The sequence below is a fragment of the Siniperca chuatsi genome, linkage group LG13 (assembly GCF_020085105.1).
Source record: "Siniperca chuatsi isolate FFG_IHB_CAS linkage group LG13, ASM2008510v1, whole genome shotgun sequence".
NCBI lineage: Eukaryota > Metazoa > Chordata > Actinopteri > Centrarchiformes > Sinipercidae > Siniperca > Siniperca chuatsi.
Window position 1 is genome coordinate 1,117,605 of NC_058054.1, and position 19,784 is coordinate 1,137,388.

General features: G+C 43.3%; 2 protein-coding genes and 2 gene segments (V, D, J or C); 2 read left to right on the forward strand and 2 right to left on the reverse strand.

Moving 5' to 3' along the window:
• LOC122886875 overlaps positions 1-8,247 on the reverse strand; it is a 122,779-nt gene extending 114,532 nt beyond the window's left edge. For both annotated transcript variants that reach the window (XM_044219656.1, XM_044219657.1), the window contains exon 1: positions 8,205-8,247. The gene's annotated coding sequence lies outside the window, so the exon portion shown is untranslated. The remainder of the gene's footprint in view (positions 1-8,204) is intronic.
• On the forward strand, positions 2,656-4,330 carry LOC122886891. The segment is given in 2 exon segments: positions 2,656-3,627; positions 3,759-4,330. Coding segments are annotated over 2 exon segments (471 nt in total).
• LOC122886876 overlaps positions 4,343-19,784 on the reverse strand; it is an 88,914-nt gene continuing 73,472 nt past the window's right edge. The window contains exons 1-2 of one of the 3 annotated variants that reach the window (XM_044219659.1): positions 10,481-10,923; positions 4,343-5,628 (exon numbers count right to left, since the gene is read on the reverse strand). In XM_044219659.1, the coding sequence (XP_044075594.1) occupies positions 4,588-5,304 (717 nt within the window). In that variant the 5' untranslated portion in view covers positions 5,305-5,628; positions 10,481-10,923 and the 3' untranslated portion in view covers positions 4,343-4,587. Of the gene's footprint in view, positions 5,629-8,177; positions 8,204-10,480; positions 10,924-19,784 lie in introns of those variants that run through there. The other 2 variants (XM_044219662.1, XM_044219661.1) reach the window with 2 other exon arrangements.
• LOC122886900 lies at positions 6,904-7,833 on the forward strand. The segment is given in 2 exon segments: positions 6,904-7,093; positions 7,184-7,833. Coding segments are annotated over 2 exon segments (435 nt in total).

The following is a 19,784-nucleotide window of genomic DNA, read 5'->3' on the forward strand; positions in this document are numbered from 1 at the left end:
CTTGAACTCCTCCACTTGAGGCAAGGACTCCCCACCTACCCGAAGAGAGCAAACCACCTTTTTCCGGTCAAGAACCATGGCCTCAGATTTGGAAGAGCTGATTCTCATCCCAGCTGCTTCACACTCGGCTGCAAACCGTCCCAGTGCATGCTGCAGGTCCTGGTTTGAAGAAGCCATCAGAACGACATCATCTGCAAACAGCAGAGATGAGATCCTGTGGTTCCCAAACCGGACACCCTCCGGCCCCTGACTGCGCCTAGAAATTCTGTCCATATAAATTATGAACAGAACCGGTGACAAAGGGCAGCCCTGGCGGAGTCCAACATGCACCGGGAACAGGTCTGACTGCCGGCAATGCGAACACAGCTCCTGCTCCGGTTATACAGGGACCGGACAGCCCTTAGCAAAGGGCCCCGGACCCCATACTCCCAGAGCACTCCCCACAAAGCGCCCCGGGGCACACGGTCGAATGCCTTCTCCAGATCCACAAAGCACATGTGGACTGGTTGGGCAAACTCCCATGAACCCTCGAGCACCCGATGGAGAGTATAGAGCTGGTCCAGTGTTCCACGACCGGGACGAAAACCACTCTGCTCCTCCTGAATCCGAGGTTCGACTATCGGACGAATTCTCCTCTCCAGTACCCTGGAGTAGACCTTACCGGGAGGCTGAGAAGTGTGATCCCTCTGTGATTGGAACACACCCTCCGGTCCCCTTCTTATACAGAGGACCACCACCCCGGTCTGCCAGTCCAGAGGCACTGTCCCAGACCGCCACGCGATGTTGCAGAGACGTGTCAGCCAAGACAGTCCCACAACATCCAGAGACTTAAGATACTCAGGACGGATCTCATCCACCCCTGAAGCCTTGCCACCAAGGAGCTTGCCAACAACCTCAGTGACTTCGGCCAGGGTGATGGATGAGTCCGCCTCCGGGTCCCCAGCCTCCGCTTCCTCTTCGGAAGACGTGACAGCGGGATTGAGGAGATCCTCAAAGTATTCCTTCCACCGTCCGACAACATCCCCAGTCGAGGTCAACAGCTCTCCACCCGCACCGTACACGGTGTTGGTGAAGCACTGCTTCCCCTCCTGAGCCGTCGGACGGTTTGCCAGAATTTCTTTGAGGCCGACCGATAGTCCTCCTCCATGGCCTCTCCGAACCTCCCAATCCTGAGTTTTTGCCTCTGTGACCGCACGGGCTGCAACACGCTTAGCCTGCCGGTACCCGTCAGCTGCCTCGGGAGTCCCACGAGCCAACAAGGCCCGATAGGACTCCTTCTTCAGCCTGACGGCATCCCTTACTTCCGGCGTCCACCACCGGGTTCGGGGATTGCCGCCGCGACAGGCACCAGAAACCTTGCGACCACAGCTACAAGCCCCGCAACGCGACAATGGAGGTGGAAAACATGGTCCACTCGGACTCAATGTCCCCAGCCTCCCGGGATCTGGGAGAAGCTCTCCCGGAGGTGTGAGTTGTAGACCCTGCTGACGGAGGGCTCCGCCAGACGTTCCCAGCAGACCCTCACGATACGCTTGGGCCTGCCAAGTCTGTCCGGCTTCCTCCCCTGCCAGCGGATCCAACTCACCACCAGGTGGTGATCGGTTGACAGCTCCGCCCCTCTCTTCACCCGAGTGTCCAAGACACGCGGCGGAGGTCAGATGATACGACAACAAAGTCGATCATCGACCTCCGCCTAGGTGTCCTGGTGCCACGTGCACTGATGGACACCCTTGTGCTTGAACATGGTGTTAGTTATGGACAAACTGCAACTAGCACAGAAGTCCAACAACTGAACACCGCTTGGGTTCAGATCAGGGGCCGTTCCTTCCGATTACCCCTCTCCAGGTGTCACTGTCGCTTTGCCCACGTGGGCGTTGAAGTCCCCAGTAGAACAACGGAGTCCCCGGGCGGTGCACTGTCTAGTACCCCTCCCAGGGACCCCAAGAAGGCCTGGTACTCTGCACTGCCGTTCGCCCATAGGCCGCCACAACAGTGAGAGACCTGTCCCCACCCGGAGGCGGAGGGACGCGACCCTCTCGTTCACCGGGTAAACTCCAACACGTGACGGCTGAGCTGTGGGGCTATGAGCAGGCCCACACCAGCCCGCCGCCTCTCCCGCAGGCAACGCCAGAGAAATGGAGCGTCCAGCCCCTCTCGAGGAGACGGGTTCCAGAGCCCAGGCTGTGCGTGGAGGCGAGGCCGACTATATCTAGCCGGTAACGCTCAACCTCCCGCACAAGCTCAGGCTCCTTCCCCCCCAGCGAAGTGACATTCCATGTCCCTAGAGCCAGTTTCTGTGTCCGAGATCTGGTCGCGAAGCCCCTGCCTTCGACTGCCGCCCAGATCTCTCTGCACCGGCCCCTTACGGATCCTTCTGCGGGTGGTGGGTCCACGGGAGGACGGCCCCACGTTGCTCCTTCGGGCTGTGCCCGGCCGGGCCCCGTGGGGAAAGGCCCGGCCACCAGGCGCTCGCCGTCGAGCACCCACCCCAGGCCTGGCTCCAGGGTGGGGCCCCGGTAGCGCCAATCCGGGCGACGTAACTGGCCTTGGTTGACAATTCATAAGGGGCTTCTCACAACCACATAGTTAGAATTAATGAAGAGTAATAATAACAATAATAATAACAACAACAAGAACTTTATTTATATAGCACCTTCCAAAACACCTTTAGAGACAAGTGGAGATTTAGAAGCGATTAGTAGGGCCCTGCCAGAGGATCTCAAGCAGCGGTCCACCGAGGTTACTGCCTCTTTTTAACATTATTAGATAAGACAGATTGTTAATGCTGCTGAAGGGCCAGAAGGGTCATTAGAATTATTTCTGATTTGGAGTCATTTAACTGCAGGACACTTTTGGACATCTAGTCCTTAATTTCAGCGAGGCAGGACAGAATACAGGACACGTCAGTGGCACCAGGCTTGATCCAGACATACAGTTGAGTGTAATCCGTGTAGCAATGAAAATTGATATTGTGTCCATGCATGATTTGCCCCAGGGATTGTATGTACATAGTAAATAAGAGGGGACCCAGAATATACCGCTGAGGGACCCCACAAAACAGAGGAGCATGAGAGGAGGAGGCATCTCCAAGCATAACAGAGAAAGACCTTTCTGACAGATCAGAGATGATCCAATCTAGAGCCACATCACTGATGCCAATATAGTTCTTCAGACATTGTGGTTCACTGAGTCAAAGGCTGAGCTGAGATCAAGGAGAATTAAAATGGAGTACAGGCCTGCGTCAGCAGCAAGCAGAGGAGTCTCTGTTCGAACCGGTCTGACATACTGCTTTAAAAAGTGGGCATGCAGTCTGAAGGGCAGTATGCAGTCGGGGGTTTTGATTTTTCAGTTGTTTCTCTCCAGATTCATTCAGGTGAATTTTCTGCAGATTCCTCCTTCAGTCTGACCTTCTTGGATGATGATGACTGCAGCATCACAGTCATTTCTAACGCTTCCATCAGCCTGAATGGAAACAGACCACAGCAAGAGGAGGAGCTACACCACTGAATATGAAAGGCTTCATTTTGGAACTGAAGAGCTGCTTTGCTCTCTCTATTGTTCATTCAGTACAAGTGAAAATCATGCAGCGCTCTTTGGTTTGGATGATGATGTTCATGTTTCATACAGGTAAGAACTCAAAAGATGTAGCAAGATGTAAAAGGAGATGTAGACATCTTATTAAATTGATAAACTAGATTTAAAGATACATAAGTAAAAAATACAAATGTCACAAGGAAATATATGTTTGTTCATTTCAGGATCCTCTGAGGATGTAGTGAAACCATTTGAAGATGTAATGCTGGCTTTGGAAGGAGATACTGTGACTCTCTCCTGCAACTATTCAGGCTCTGTCACCAACGTCTACTGGTATCAACAGAAGTCCAGTTCATCTCCACAGCTTCTCATCGCAAGTTATTCAGAGAAAACAGCAAGGTTGTCTGTTACACATGACACAAAAACAAAAGAGGTTCATCTGCAGATCTCCTCTGCTGCAGTGACTGACTCTGCTGTGTACTACTGTGCTCTGCGGCCCACAGTGACAGGAAACACCAAGACTCTGTACAAAAACCTTTGGAGCAAAGACAACAGAATACTCCACAACATCCACTAGAGGGAGTCACACACTGTTAACCTTCAGTGATATGTGATGATACAGTCTAGAATCATGGACACCTCCTCCACAAGTTGTTCCCTCAGTTATATATACAGCCTTTATTTAATCAGGTCGTCTCACTGAGATCAGACAGACCTGAGTACAGCAGGTAGAGAGAAACACAAGCTAAAGGACAGACAGCATCAGAGACAGACGTCACAGATCATCTGGTCTTATGGAGATGGTGGTGGAGAGCGTTGTCTTACACGTTGGTCCAAAACCTTCCACAGGTGTGAAACTGTGTTGAGATCAGGTGACTGTAAAGGCTGCAGCATTTTATTCACATCGTTTTCATTCTCAACAAACCGTTCAGTGAGCCGTGCTGCACCGAAGCATCTGCATCTGATGTGTTTCTCCACTCTTTTATTCAGCTTTATCTTTACTTTGACCCCCGTCTGTAGCAGGAAGCAATGCAGGGGCCACCCATGGATGCATCATTTCATGGGTGTCATTTTCAGATGACACCTGGGATGGTGATGGGGAAGAGGAGGTCTGGGATGGTCTCTAAAGCTGCTAGCAGAGGAGGGGGTGGGGGCATTGTGTCCCAGGGCTCTGTCTTTGAGGGTCTTTGCAAATATCTTCACCCGCTCTCTGTGTAGATGGAGTCCATCATAGAGGTCCCAGGTGCCAATGGTTGGGTGGGCCAGGTGGACATTGGATAAGGTGGCACATCCTCTTCTGATCTCCATATTAATGTCATGGATGACATGAGGAGGGGTGTCCGTCCTAGGCAGTAGGGTAGAGACAACAATGCAGGTGTCACGGAACTCCTTACTGACCTGCTCCGCCATCTTCCTCACCGCCTCAGCAGTGTCTTTACGGAGGCTGTGTAGGTCATTTGTTCCTGTGTGGATCACCAGGCATTGAGGGCTCTTGAGGGTCTCCTTTTTCAAAAGCTTCATTGCCTGACCTGTGGTGCTGCAGCGTTTAGATAACATTTTCTTAACAGGAAAACGCTTGTTTGTGTCCAGGAATTTCCCATGAGAGCCAGCCAGCAGGACCACTTGTGGGGCTTCCTCTTCAGGCTGAGTGGAGCGAAGCTGGGATGGGCAGAGCTGGCTGTGTGGATGTATCAGCAGGTGCCAGGGTGCAGAGCAGAGTGGGTGGGACAGAGACAAGACAGGGAGAGTCTGTGTCTCAGTACTTGTCATTGTGGGGACTGATGAGAGTTGGTCTGTTAGGTGTTGGACTTGCCTGGTGAAGCTCCTTTCTCCATTCTCAGCATCCTCCTTCACTTTGGCTAACTGAGCACACTGTTCTCTAGACTTCCTCTGAGGTCAGATGTCAAGGCCTGGTTGTCTCTCTTGAGCTGCTGGAGCTCCTCTTTAAGCTGCTGTAGAGTGTTGTCTGGGTGGTCAGACAGCCTGGCTTGGGTCACCTCTTTGAATTCAGCAAGTCCAGCTCCAGCAAGGCCATACTCTCCTTCAGCTGGTTGGTTGCGCTGGCAAGTCTCTGTCTGTCTCTCTCTGCTCTCTCTGAAACAGATGTTGTACATACAATAAAAACATAGATCAACAGAAGATTTGTGATATTAAAATAGGTACAGATAAGACTAATAATTATATAATATAATAATCAATTGTAGACTTGCAGTTAAAATACAAATACAAAAAGTGAAAACTAAACACTGCAACATTTTCTCTCTCTCAGCTTTATAGGTTCCCAGAGCCAGTTACCATGGTAATTGACCCTGAATTTAAGTTCTCTCTCTTTCTTTGGATGATGTTTTTATACTTTGTCCTGATTTGCTGCCAAGTTCGTTTTACACTACTGGTACCGCAGCTAATAGTGATGTGTCGGCTATATGAGCCGGCTCCTTTAAGTGAACGATGGGAGCCAGCTCCCGTCTGAGAGCCGGCTCCCGTCTGAGAGCCGACTAGAGCAGAAATATTTTTTAAAATGATTTCCACGAATCCTTCATTATGGGACAGTGTCCGAGCTAAATGCAGTTCCTGAGTATAATGTTTAAATATGCTGTAGGCCTATCAAGTTTAAAGTTTAAGAGCTCTAATGTGCGGTTGCCATTGAGTCGATCAGCAATGTTCTGCCAGCATTCCTCGTTTGCCTTATTTGCAGCAACAGTATTGCTTTTTGCTGTAATGTTTTTTTCATATTCTTCATAGTGTTGTAGTTTGTCAAGCAGGGTAGCAGGGAAAGGACCCAAATGTAGACAGGTAGAAAGAGCAGGTGCAGTTCAACCATTTAATGATAAACACAGAAAAGGTTTACACCTATTTCAGGCAGTCCAATGAACAATTCAGACAGGGAGCAGGCAAGCAGTCTTGAACAAAAGAAACAAAATCCAACAGTGGACAGTCAAAATCCAAAAATCCACAAACACACAAAGTGCAGGGAACCAACAAACCAGGGTGCTCGACAGCGGTGCAACGTACAACGACGAACTGACCCTGAACTAACGAAAAACTCGGACTAAATACACTTAGGCAGGGGCGATACCGAGACACAGATGCAACTAATCAGGGTGGGGCAAACAATCAAAACTGGAGGGAAAAGCAGCATTGTTCAAATATTCATTCTCAGTTAACTTGTAATCGTTCTGATAAGAAATATTAAAGGGGCCGTAGCATGGTCACAACAATTAGCAACTTTTATATGTTAGGGAACAAAGTGAATCAAAGGAAAGGAAACATGTCAGCTGACATGTCCAATGACGCCTACATACAAGACATGTTGTACTGGGAAAGGAGAGTGTCAGTAAAATGGGCTGAGGGCTAAAGTTGTCAGTTGGGGAATAACACATGGCTGTGAATGAGCCCTGTCACTGTGATCAGGCTCCTCCTTCTGATCCACCAACTTAGTGTTGATGAAGACTCAACAGAGATCACAGCCTTCTTTATACTCGCTGTAGCTCACAGTTACTCAACACTGCAGACATGACGCCTCTGTTCATCTCAGTGTTGCTGGCTGCTGTGTGCCTTGGTATGAACACAACTCTGTTTCTTTGACATCAATCCAACACTGACATGATTTTTTAACAGCACACTGATACTGTTTGTTGCTGTTTTACAGAATGCAGAGCACAAAAAGACAACGTGCTACAAGCAAAAGAAGAGGTGACTGCCACTGAAGGAGAGGCAGTAACACTTGGCTGTCAATATAACAGCAGTTCAACAAATAATTATCTCTTCTGGTACAAAGAGGATGGAGACAACAGCCCCAAATTCATACTGAGTCGAATTAAACTGGACCAAGGGAACACACCAGACGAGTTTAAGGAGAGATTTTCATCCACACTGGATTCCACCTTAAGATCAGTTCCTCTGAAGATCCAGAAGCTTCAGCTGTCTGACTCTGCTGTGTACTACTGTGCTCTGCAGCCCACAGTGACAGGAAACACCAAGACTCTGTACAAAAACCTTTGGAGCAAAGACAACAGAATACTCCACAACGTCCACTAGAGGGAGTCACACACTGTTAAACCAATACGTTCATTGAACTGATGAGAGGAACTGAAAAAATAACATCAAGAGGTGATTGGCCCCGCCCATTGAGCTTCAACTCAACCAATGACATTATTTCTTACTCATTCTACTGCAGTGAAAGAACATTGCTCATCTGCTGTCTGTCTGGCTTTAACAACTCCAAAGACATGTTGCTTTACCTCTTTTTACTTTTCTCTCACTTTACAGGTGAGTTTAAGAACAGAGAGTTAAGTTTTGTTTAACCTGCTGCATCAACCAGATATACACAACCTGTATTTCAGAACTTTTCTCATTTCTTTGCTCTGACAGAATGCACATCATGTTTTCATCATCTTGTAAGAATTAATTAATGGAATTGTAATTTTTTTGCATTTTGCTGTTTCTGTCCACAGAGTAACACTGTACAGCTGACATTTTCCACTGTCATGAACAATGTTAGTCTAATGGCTTCATTTTCTCTACTTTTTCCAGGACTAATAGCTGGAGACAAAATCTCTCCTGTAGGAGATGAAGTCAGTGAAAGAGAAGGAGAATCTGTCACACTCACATGTGACTATGAGACAACATCAGACGATGTTTACCTTCACTGGTACAGACATCATTCTGACCTTCAGGCACCTCAGTTTATACTCTTGAAAGGCGCAAGATCACAGAGTCATTGGGAATATATTCCTGATAATCGATATGAATCTCAAACATCACAAACATCAACTGCACTGACCATCAGAGGCCTAACCCTGGCAGACACAGCTCTCTACTACTGTGCTCTAGAAACACAGTGATACAAAGTGTAGAAGAGGCTGTACAAAAACCTGATCACAGATAGCTGACTGCTCTTCAAAGAGGAGGGAAGTGGGATTCAAACCACAGCTTCATATCAGATGGATTCTGCTAATTCCTGTTTGATCAGAGTCACTGTGGTTACAGCTGCTAATGAAACACTGTGGGAGGATTCACATGAGCAGCAAATCCACATCAATGAGAAACCAACTGGATGATGCTTCAAACACAAGACTCCATGGAAACAAAAAGCAAATAAGTACATAAATAATTGGTGATCAAACACACTATGAAAAAAAGTCTGGATTCAGTAATAAATAATATTTTTAGGCATTAAAATCTACAGTGTACATCCAGTAATACCACAGTTCACCTGTTGAAGAGTAAAAGTGGCAGATTTCAACCAACAGCAGCTCTTAAAATAACTCCACCAGCTTTGCTGTCGACCTGACACTGCTGGAGAAAATGACAAGTTCCAACTTTCACCTTTAAAGCAGAGTCTAATCTGTCATTTTCAATCCAAAAGACAAAACAAATATAAAAAGTCTGATTCCGTCTAAATATTCAGTCCTCTCAGTTCATGTATATTTTGTATTGTGAAACTATATACAGTGGGTACGGAAAGTATTCAGACCCCTTTAAATTTTTCACTCTTTGTTTCATTGCAGCCATTTGCTAAAATCAAAAAAGTTCATTTTATTTTTCATTAATGTACAGTCAGCACCCCATCTTGACAGAAAAAAACAGAAATGTAGAAATTTTTTCTAATTTATTAAAAAAGAAAAACTGAAATATCACCTGGTCATCAGTATTCAGACCCTTTGCTGTGACACTCATATTTAACTCACATGCTGTCCATTTCTTCTGATCCTCCTTGAGATGGTTCTACTCCTTCATTGTCCAGCTGTGTTTAATTAAACTGATTGGACTTGATTAGGAAAGGCACACACCTATCTATATACCTTAGACCTATATATAGACCTTACAGCTCACAGTGCATGTCAGAGTAAATGAGAATCATGAGGTCGAAGGAACTGCCCAAGGAGCTCAGAGACAGCATTGTGGCAAGGCACGGATCTGGCCAAGGTTACAAAATAATTTCTGCAGCACTCAAGGTTCCTAAGAGTACAGTGGCCTCCATAATCCTTAAATGGAAGAAGTTTGGGACGACCAGAACTCTTCCTAGACCTGGCCGTCCAGCCAAACTGAGCAATCGTGGGAGAAGAGTCTTGGTGAGAGAGGTAAAGAAGAACCCAAAGATCACTGTGGCTGAGCTCCAGAGATGCAGTAGGGAGATGGGAGAAAGTTCCAGAAAGTCAACTATCACTTCAGCCCTCCACCAGTTGGGGCTTTATGGCAGAGTGGCCCGACGGAAGCCTCTCCTCAGTGCAAGACATATGAAAGCCCGCATAGAGTTTGCCAAGAAACACATGAAGGACTCCCAGACTATGAGAAATAAGATCCTCTGGTCTGATGAGACGAAGATTTAACTTTCTGGCGTTAATTCTAAGCGGTATGTGTGGAGAAAACCAGGCACTGCTCATCACCTGCCTAATACAATCCCAACAGTGAAACATGGTGGTGGCAGCATCATGCTGTGGGGGTGTTTTTCAGCTGCAGGGACAGGACGACTGGTTGCAATTGAAGGAAAGATGAATGCGGCCAAGTACAGAGAGATCCTGGAAGAAAACCTGGAAAAATGGCTGTGCACCAAAGTTCACCATCCAACCTGACGGAACTGGAAAGGATCTGCAAGGAAAAATGGCAGAGGATCCCCAAATCCAGGTGTGAAAAACTTGTTGCATCATTCCCAAGAAGACTCATGGCTGTACTAGCTCAAAAGGGTGCTTCTACTCAATACTGAGCAAAGGGTCTGAATATTTATGACCATGTGATATTTCAGTTTTTCTTTAATAAATTTGCATAAATGTCTACATTTCTGTTTTTTTCTGTCAAGATGGGGTGCTAAGTGTACATTAATGAGAAAAAAAAAGAACTTTTTTGATTTTAGCAAATGGCTGCAATGAAACAAAGAGTGAAAAATTTAAAGGGGTCTGAATACTTTCCATACCCACTGTATATCATCAGCAGCTTTAATACTTACATGTAAAGGTTCCAGTTGTAGAACAGAAGACGTCTCAGCTGAATCGACCAGCGACGACTACATGCAGGATGAGGTAACACTGTCTAAAGGAAAACACAGGTTAAAGACACTATGTGTAGGTTTTTAAAACCTGCCTCTTTGCTGCCCCCAGTGGTAGCAAACAACCAGGAGACACTGAGATGAATACGCTGAAAGCATCAACATGAGCTCCATTTTTTCTATAACTGGGTGCAAACACAAGTTCAACCTCCTGCCACACCTGGGTGTGACTAATTATTACTATTCTGAAGTCCATCGGACGCAGCACAAACCTGGTGCAGCACGCTGAGTTTAGGTTGGAAGAAATGTTGAATACAGTATTTGTACGAGCAACACAGACTCATGTGGCCTTTCTGCTGCAAAATCCCAGAATTCAGTGACATATTGGAAACAATATTGGTAAAACTTGGCGTTTGCAATAAGAAGTCACCTGAGAACAAACTGATCCATAAGGCCAGTGACATTGTGGGGGTGGAGCTGGACTCTCTGGCGGTGGTGTCAGAGAGGAGGATGCTGGCTACTACATGCCATCTTGGACAGTGTCTCCCATCCACTCCATGACGTGCTGGTCAAACAAAAGAGTACCTTCAGCGGAAGACTCATCCCCCAAAAATGCACTACGGAGCGCCACAGGAAGTCATTCCTGCCTGTGGCCATCAAACTGTTTAACTCCTAAGTGTCAGTCTATATGACCTTAAGTCGATAAACTGGATATTGTATCATTAACATCACTGTAATACTTGAAATAATTGTGCAATATTCTCTGTTTAATACTCCGTTGCAATATACTCTGTTTTCAGTTTAATTTATTGATATTTATTCATACTTCTATTACTGCTGTGCAATATCCACCTTCTCACAATAATCTTAATAAGCTACACTTAACCTGACAGTACATGCACTACTACTTATTACTTATATTATTAAATTGTATTATTATACCGTACATACATATCATCAACCGGTAATCCACTTTGTACTTTACACTTATTTTAATTTTATACTTATACCCATTTGGTACTTAATTTATCTGATCTGTATCATAGTGTATTATATGTTTTGCTTAGTACTTCTACTCCTGTGTGCACTGACGTGACAGTGAGCAGCTGTAACAAAAGAGTTTCCCCTCGGGGATCAATAAAGTATTTCTGATTCTGATTATTAACATAAACAGAACCTCAGCTGTGTCGCTGTACCTACCTCAGCACAAGCGAGTTTGGAGACAGGAAATCACCAGGTACATGATTCAAGATTTAAGATTCAAGAACTTTATTTGTCTCATGCACATGTAGGATGTGCAGCGAAATGAAAAACGGCAATACCCACAGTGTCATGGTTTTGGATTTGTGTTCAGCTATTTCTTGTTTTATTTTGTAATGTGTTCGGCCCTATGTGTCTCGTGTAGTTTTTCTTCCTGTCTTTGGTGGCTTTTCCTGCCAGTTTTGATTGTTTACCCTGCCCTGATTAGTTTCACCTGTGTCCCATTTTCTCCGAGTGTATGAGTGTATTTAAGTTTGTGTGTTTCCTTTGTTCTGTTGTCAGATCGTCTTCGACAGTTTGTGTCAAGTGTTCCAGCCCTTCTCCAGTGTTTCATGTGTTTATTGGACATTGTTCCTTAGAAAGTGTTCCTCGGACTTTTGCTCATTTATGGACTTTTGGATTTTGGGCAGAATAACAAAAAGCAATAACAATACAAAAGAAACAACAATATTTACAATAATATTAAAATATAAATTTATATTTTTAATATATATAAAAATATGAAAATTAGAAAAGAAATGTATGTTATATCTATGGCACTTATATATGTATGCATGAGATGATGAGTATGTGGAACTTAATTGGGGGCCCTGGTGAGATCAGTGTTAACAAGCCTGCTGGCCTGAGGAAAGAAACTCTGTCTCAGTCTTTCTGTTTTGGCTACGTGACTGCAGAGGCGCTTGCCTGACCGCAACAGCTGGAGCAGTCCGTTGTTGGGTTGGTGAGGATCCTTCATGATCCTACAGGCCCTGTTTCTGCACCTCTTGGTGTGCAAGTCCTGCAGGGAGGGGAGTGTAGTCCCTGATGGTCAGGAAGTCCAAGATCCGAGCACACAGGGGGGTGTTTAGTCCCAGTTCAATCAGCTTACCAGCAAGTCTGGTGGGGACAACGGTGTTGAAAGCTGAACAGTAATCAATGAACAGCAGTCTCACATAGCCCCCCTTCTGACTGTCAAGTGTGCACTAAAGAAGTCCTGCTGGTGGAAAATGACTTTGCGAGGGCATTTGAGAGACTGCTGGAGGCAGAACAATAATTTGGCCCATAGATTAAACCAATGTTCACCAGTATTTAACCAACTCCACAGGTATTAATTACAGCCCCAAATACATGTCCATCAACATTTAAGGTACCTTGCAGACAACAATCGTTACAAAGTTTACCTCAATACAAAATCAATAATCACACAAATAAAGTTTTAGCAAAAAAATAATTCATCCAGAACAGTCAAAAATCTTGTAAAAGAACATCTGTAGAATATTTATAACCAACTGGTCGAAGGGTATAAGAATTTTAGAATGCGATATCATTTGAATATTAATTATAGAGCCTCCATGAGGCGTGTGAGAGCATATTTAACAAGATTTCTTATTTACTGGATGATAACTGTGTAAAAGTGTGTTAAAAAGAAAACCCACCAGAATAACAGAGGTTTATCTCTCTGGGCTTTAAACTGTCAAATATATTGAGGTCTGGTTTTGGTGTTGGTAACATACAGTGATGTGAGAGGAGGAATAGGTCGAGGGAGGAGCAACACTGTCAGAGCAGAGCAGAACAGAAAAGGACTCCTACTGTCAGATGCATTCAAAATCTAAACCAGACAGGACACAGATACTGCCTCTAAGATGATGTTACTGCATTACTGTGTCATTTCTCAGCTTCTTCTGACCATACTAAAAGGTAGGTTAAAGCATGAAGAATAAATACCTTTAAGGGATCTGTTTCCTAGGAACCACTGGAACAGGCCAACAGAGTTTAATATCGTCATTAACAACATTTCTCTCTTCCTTCAGGTGTCAGCTGTGAAGAAATCACTCCAGATAACGATGAAGAGTTCGGTTTAGAAGGCAGCACTGTTACTCTGTCCTACAAATACACCAAACAAGCAACTGGTGGTGATTATTTCTTCTGGTATCGACAACATCCAGGAAAACCACCAGAGTTCCTCATCTCTCTTTCAGGAACAGGAAGACCAATATCAGATCCGGTCTCTGGACTGTCTTTTAAAGTGAGTGAGGATAAAACCCAAATGGATCTGCAGATCTCCTCTGCTGCAGTGACAGACTCTGCTGCGTACTACTGTGCTGTGACGAAAACAGTGACAGGAAACACCAAGACTCTGTACAAAAACCTCTGGAGCAAAGACACTAGAGGGAGTCACACACTGTTAACCTTCAGTGGTTTGTGATGATACAGTCTAGAATAATTTTACTCTCAGACAAGATTGTGATGGAAAGCTTTAGAAATCAAACCACTCACAACTTGTTATCTCTGAACATTTATATACATTTCTCCAGAGTAACCATGACAACATTTAGTGAGATTTGTTCAAATCTTAGTTATAAAATATTTTGAGAAGAACTACAATAGGTAGAAGCCATTTTTAAAGCAGATTACACCATTTTGTTGTAAATCCAGATTCAAAAATATCTTTAATGTGATGTTTTTCAAAGGACGTCGTTTCCTTTAGGAGCAAAACTAAAAATATATATCTTATGTGTATAACTAGGTAATACCTTGGAAGATTTTACTAGCAGTTGAAGTGTTTTAGAATCATGTAATTACAAATAATTAATCTGTAATGTTTGAACAGATTCATGTACAGTTCCCAAGGTTCTTTAAACTATACATATTAACAAAGCAATGAGGTCGGATGGCATGTCCACTTTTCTTTGAAGGACATTTGCTGAGCGACTCAAACCGGCCCGGCATCGACTCTTCCAGCTCTCTATAGATAAGCACTTGGTGCCAGAGCTCTGGAAAACATCCGTTATAGTTCTAGTTCTCAAAAAATCTTGTCCTCAGGAAAAGAACGATTGTGGGCCAGTTTAACTCCCAATGTCATGAAATGCTTGGAGAGGTTCATGACAGGAACTACGTAGGGAGGTGCAGCCATCCCTAGATCAGTACCAGTTTGCTGACATGAGAAAATCGCAGCACAAATTATGCAATTTCCAAAATACTGCAGCCTGTTATGAAGCACTTGGAAAGCTCTGCTGCATATGCCACAATGCTTTTTACTGATTTTGTTCCTTTAACACTAATCACCCACACACCCTGCTTCAAAAATGTGTTCAGTTGAAGGTGAATCCGTTTTTGATTAAGTTGTATTACTCTTTATTTATCAAACAGGTCCCAACAAGTGAAATTAATTCAGCCCTCTCTGATATAACAGTAAGGAATACAGGGGCCCCCAAACGATGCGTCAGTTTATGTTAGTTTATGCTGTATACAAATTATTGTTTCAGCTCCCAACAAAATGAATTTGTAGTGAAATTCTCAGATGACACTGCTATGCTCAGTTTACTCACAAGCGACTCCAACATTACAAGCTTTAAAGCTGAAGCTGACCAGTTCGTGGACTGGTGTGATGAGCATCATGTGCACATCAATGTACTACAAACTGAAGAAACTGTGTTAGATCCCAGATGAGTTGGAGATTATAGTTCTGTTGCCATACATGCCGTCAGACAGGTCACTTATTACATATATTTAGGGGTTCACACTGATAGTGACCTTAGCTGGAACGCTCATGTTGCAAGTTTCTGTGCGAGAATCCATCAGCGCGTCCATTTTGTATAGAGCTATAGAAGTCTATTTTACATTATGTTATTACCAGCGGTCAAGTTTAAGACTCAGATATTGAGCACTTTTTTACTTTTGAGCATTCTAGTATTCAGCAGGCCAACAGGATTTTATCTGAGCCTGCTCCTGTGTTGAACTCTGAATATGTGCCAATAAACTCTGAAAGGAGGTACAGGGTCCTCTTGTCTAAGCACAATCATTTGATGATTTCTGTACTAAGGTGTGTATGCTTTGAGATGTTGTCATAGATATGCCAGGCCTCACCAAGCTGTAATCACCCACACCTGCTCCCAGTTACACTCCTGCTCCCCATTAGCTCCAATCACAGCCAGTACATAAGCACACCACTCACCTCAGTATGTGTCTGACCACGTTCACACGTAGGACTCTACATGCCACTCGGCATAATCACCCCGTGTCTATTGTGTCCCAGTGATCTTACTTCTCCAGTGATCTTACTCCTCCAGCAACCCTCATTCTCCACCGATCCACGTCCTCAACGCTTTACTCTCTCCATAGCCACTCTCTCTCTCTCTGGTTGGATTCCAATAAAGTGCACTCTTTGTCATCTCGGTGTCCCCTGCCAGTCTGTACCTTAACAGATGTATGCTTTTGAATTTTTAAAGTTTGTAACAGAGAAAATGGTTTTGTGACTCATTTTCTTCGCTGTCTTATCTCAGGCTAGCGTTTGCACGTGTGTTTTTATTTTAAGTGTTTTATTGTGATGTTTCGTTTTGTTGCAGCAATTCCCTTAATCCAAGACAATTTTCTCCTATTTGAGACAATAAAAGTAACCTAAACCTTTTATCCGTAAGAAGTAAATGATTAAAATGTCCATTCTGTAAAAAACACAGGTTCTGACTCAGCATCTGACAAATATATAGGATCCAGTCTGGACATTTGTAAAATAAACATGCGCCCATGAAATAATGTAAAACACAAAATAAAAATTCATGTATGCCGAAGTAACGATCAATAATGAAACTATAGAGGGAGAATTTGACAGATGCCAATAATCTTCCTCTTTGAAGGTGATTTACTTTTGTAAAGTCCTCTCATGATTTAACAAGCCCTCAAATGTGACACTAATGTAAAAATGTGAATGATATGGTTTATCATGTGTAATTGAATAGTAGTACATCGTCTGAGTAAAACTTTAACTCAGTCAGGACCTTCACATGTTCTGTCAGTCAGTGTTACCTTATCAGCTACTTCGTACGTGATGGAAATGATGTAATTTAGTGACTAGCAGCACCACAGCAGAGACAAACACACTATTTGTCAGAATTGTGTGAGGAAGTAGGGAGGGATTAAAGGAGGAGCAAAACTGTGACGCAAGTACAGAAAAGACACAAACTTTCACAGTGGTGTTTCATACAAAAACCAGGCAGATTCTCTTTATCTTTAAGATGCTGTCCATGAACTTCAGTCTGTTTGTGACTTGGTTTCTGCTCACAATAAGAGGTAGGTGAGATAATCAACATTAAAACAGATTCATTGATAAAAAAACTTTAAAATCATTAAGTTACAGAGTTATTTCTTCCTTCAGGTGTCAGCTGTGAAGAACTCACTCCAGATAACGATGAAGAGTGCAGTTTAGAAGGCAGACCTGTTACTCTGTCCTACACATACTCCAAAAAAGCAACTGGTAGTGATGAGTTTTATTGGTATCGACAATATCCAGGAAAACCACCAGAGTTCCTCATCTCTCATTCAGGAACAGGAACGTTATTTAAGAATCTAATCCAGGGACTGCAGATTAAATTGGAGCAAAACCAAATCAATCTGCAGATCTCCTCTGCTGCAGTGACTGGCTCTGCTCTGTACTACTGTGCTGTGAGGCCCACAGTGACAGGAAACACCAAGACTCTCTACAAAAACCTTTGGAGCAAAGACAACAGAATACTCCACAACGTCCACTAGAGGGAGTCACACACTATTAAACTTCAGTGATATGTGATGATACAGTCTGGACTCTTCTCTCTCATGAGACACAGCTGTGATGAAGAGCTTCAGAAACGAAACTAATTTGACGTATACGTCTCCTCCTCCTTCTTGGCAGAGAACTGTTTGATTCCAGCTGTGAACAACAGACCAAACACAACTCACAAAACTTTCTCACACTGAACATTAAGTGACAGCATTTCACCTCCGTCAACATGGAAAAACTTGCTGCAGTTTTGTTTTTTCGCTCTCGTAGGTACGTACATTTCTGACAAAGCCTGAAATACACAGCCATTTTCAAAGTATCACAGATCCCGTTTGGATATTGTTTAATATGAAGTTCAGAATTTAACTTTTCAAAGATTTAGATGTGATCACTTCATCACTATTAACAGCTCACTAAACTGTTTAACAGCATCATTTGTTTTAATAGAGAAATGTCATTGTGTGCTGTTTTTCAAATTAAGGATTTCTCCCTTTAGAACAGAACTCTAAATATAACATGTTTCCCTCACTAGGTAACACCTTGGAAGATGATATTACTGCCAGCAGAGCTGAAGTGTTTTCATCAGAGGGCCGTAGTGTTACTCTGTCCTGTAACTATTCAGTTAAAGCTCAGAATCTCCAGAGGTATCGACCCGTTTTTATTCCCAGGTCGTCAAATACTGACGTTTTGTCATGCCCCTTGGCAAGGGTACCTTGTGCGTCTGTATGAGATGCACCGGGCTGTCAATTAACTCCAATGTAAAACCATCTGTGGCAATATTAGAAGCTCAGAGGAACTGCTCCGGCCGTCCATTCACACCAATATTAACCTGACCGCAGCACTATAAGACGCTGTGAGCATCCGTCCCATTGGAGAACCGAAGACCCGCTGCCCCATAGTATTTTCCTCACTATTAATTCCCATGTTGAGGTTTTCTTTCAATGAGTGTCCTTGATAATTCAACAATACTCCACAACATCCACTAGAGCAGTGGTTCTCAAACTTTTTCTGTCATGCCCCCCTTCAGAAGCTGAGAAAAATTCATGACCCCCACCACATGTAAACGGATTAAATTCTTATCATTAACAATATTGGGGGAGCAACAAATAAAAAAGGAGCCAAGTTGAATTTGACTGAAATAAAAGAAATGATTCAGGTCAGCACGACAGCATCAGAAATCTCTTTTTTCTCTTTTCTTACATAAATCATATTCATTCAACTTAGTTCCACTACATATTTTTCCCCTGGTCATCCACGCCCCCCCTGCAGTAGCTCTATGACCCCCAGGGGGGCCCACTGATTGTAATAATGATAATAATAATAAAAAACTTTATATTATAGCACCTTTCATAACATAGAATGTAGCTCAAAGTACTTCACGAGGGAAACACATCAAGCAACATCTTAAAAACAGGAAACACAATGATCATACTAGTAATACAAACAATTTAATAATGAAAAAAAACATCTTAAGATATAAAAACCATAAAACCAGTATGCGAAATATATAAATAGAGTAACACTGATGTAAAAATAAAAATAATTAAATAAATCAATCAATAAAAAGGTGGAATTAGTTAAAAGCAAGTTCATAAAATCAAGTTTTGAGCTGGTTCTTAACACTGTCAAGAGAAGTTGCTTGTCATATTTGTGAAGGGAGTTTGTTCCAAATCTTTGGCGTATAACAACAAAAAGCTGTTTCCCAATATTCTTTGTCAAGTCATTTTTGGCACATTTAGTAAAACAGCGCTAAATGACCTAAGGGAACATACTTAGATAAGCAATCAGAGATGTATGAAGGAGCTAAACCATTTAGAGCCTTAAAAACAAGTAAAAGAATTTTAAAATCAACGTTACAGGTAGCCAGTGTAATGACGCTAGTACTGCTGTAATATTTTCTCTTTTCCTGGTTTTTGTTCAAATTCTTCCTGCTGCATTTTGAACAAGTTGCAGCCTATCAATGTTTTGTTTTTTTAGGTAATCCAGTATAGAGTGCATTACAGTAATCTAGACGAGAGAAAAAGGCATGGGTCAGTTTTTTGGTATCTTCCAAAGACAGGTAGGGTCCAACTCTAGCAATATTTCTTAAATGACAAAGCAACTTTTGTAACATTGTTGATATGGGATTTAAAATTCAGCTCAGTTAAGAATAACAACCAGGTCTTTTACCTCAGGTTTACTCTGTAGGGCCAGACTTCCAAGTTTGTTTAAAATGTCTTCTCTCTGTGCATTTGTACTAATTATAAGAATTTCTGTTTTATTTCATTTAATTTGAGGAAATTATTACTCATCCACTGTACAATGCTGGAGAGGCAGTTTATCAAGGGATTTAGGGCATCAGTATCATCTGGCGCTACAGATAAATATAACTGAGTATCATCAGCATAACAATGAAAATTCACTCCATGATCACAAGTAATTTTCCCGAGTGGAAGCATATACAGGCTAAACAGTAATGTACCAAGAACTGAACTTCTGCCAGTGAGTTAAGTA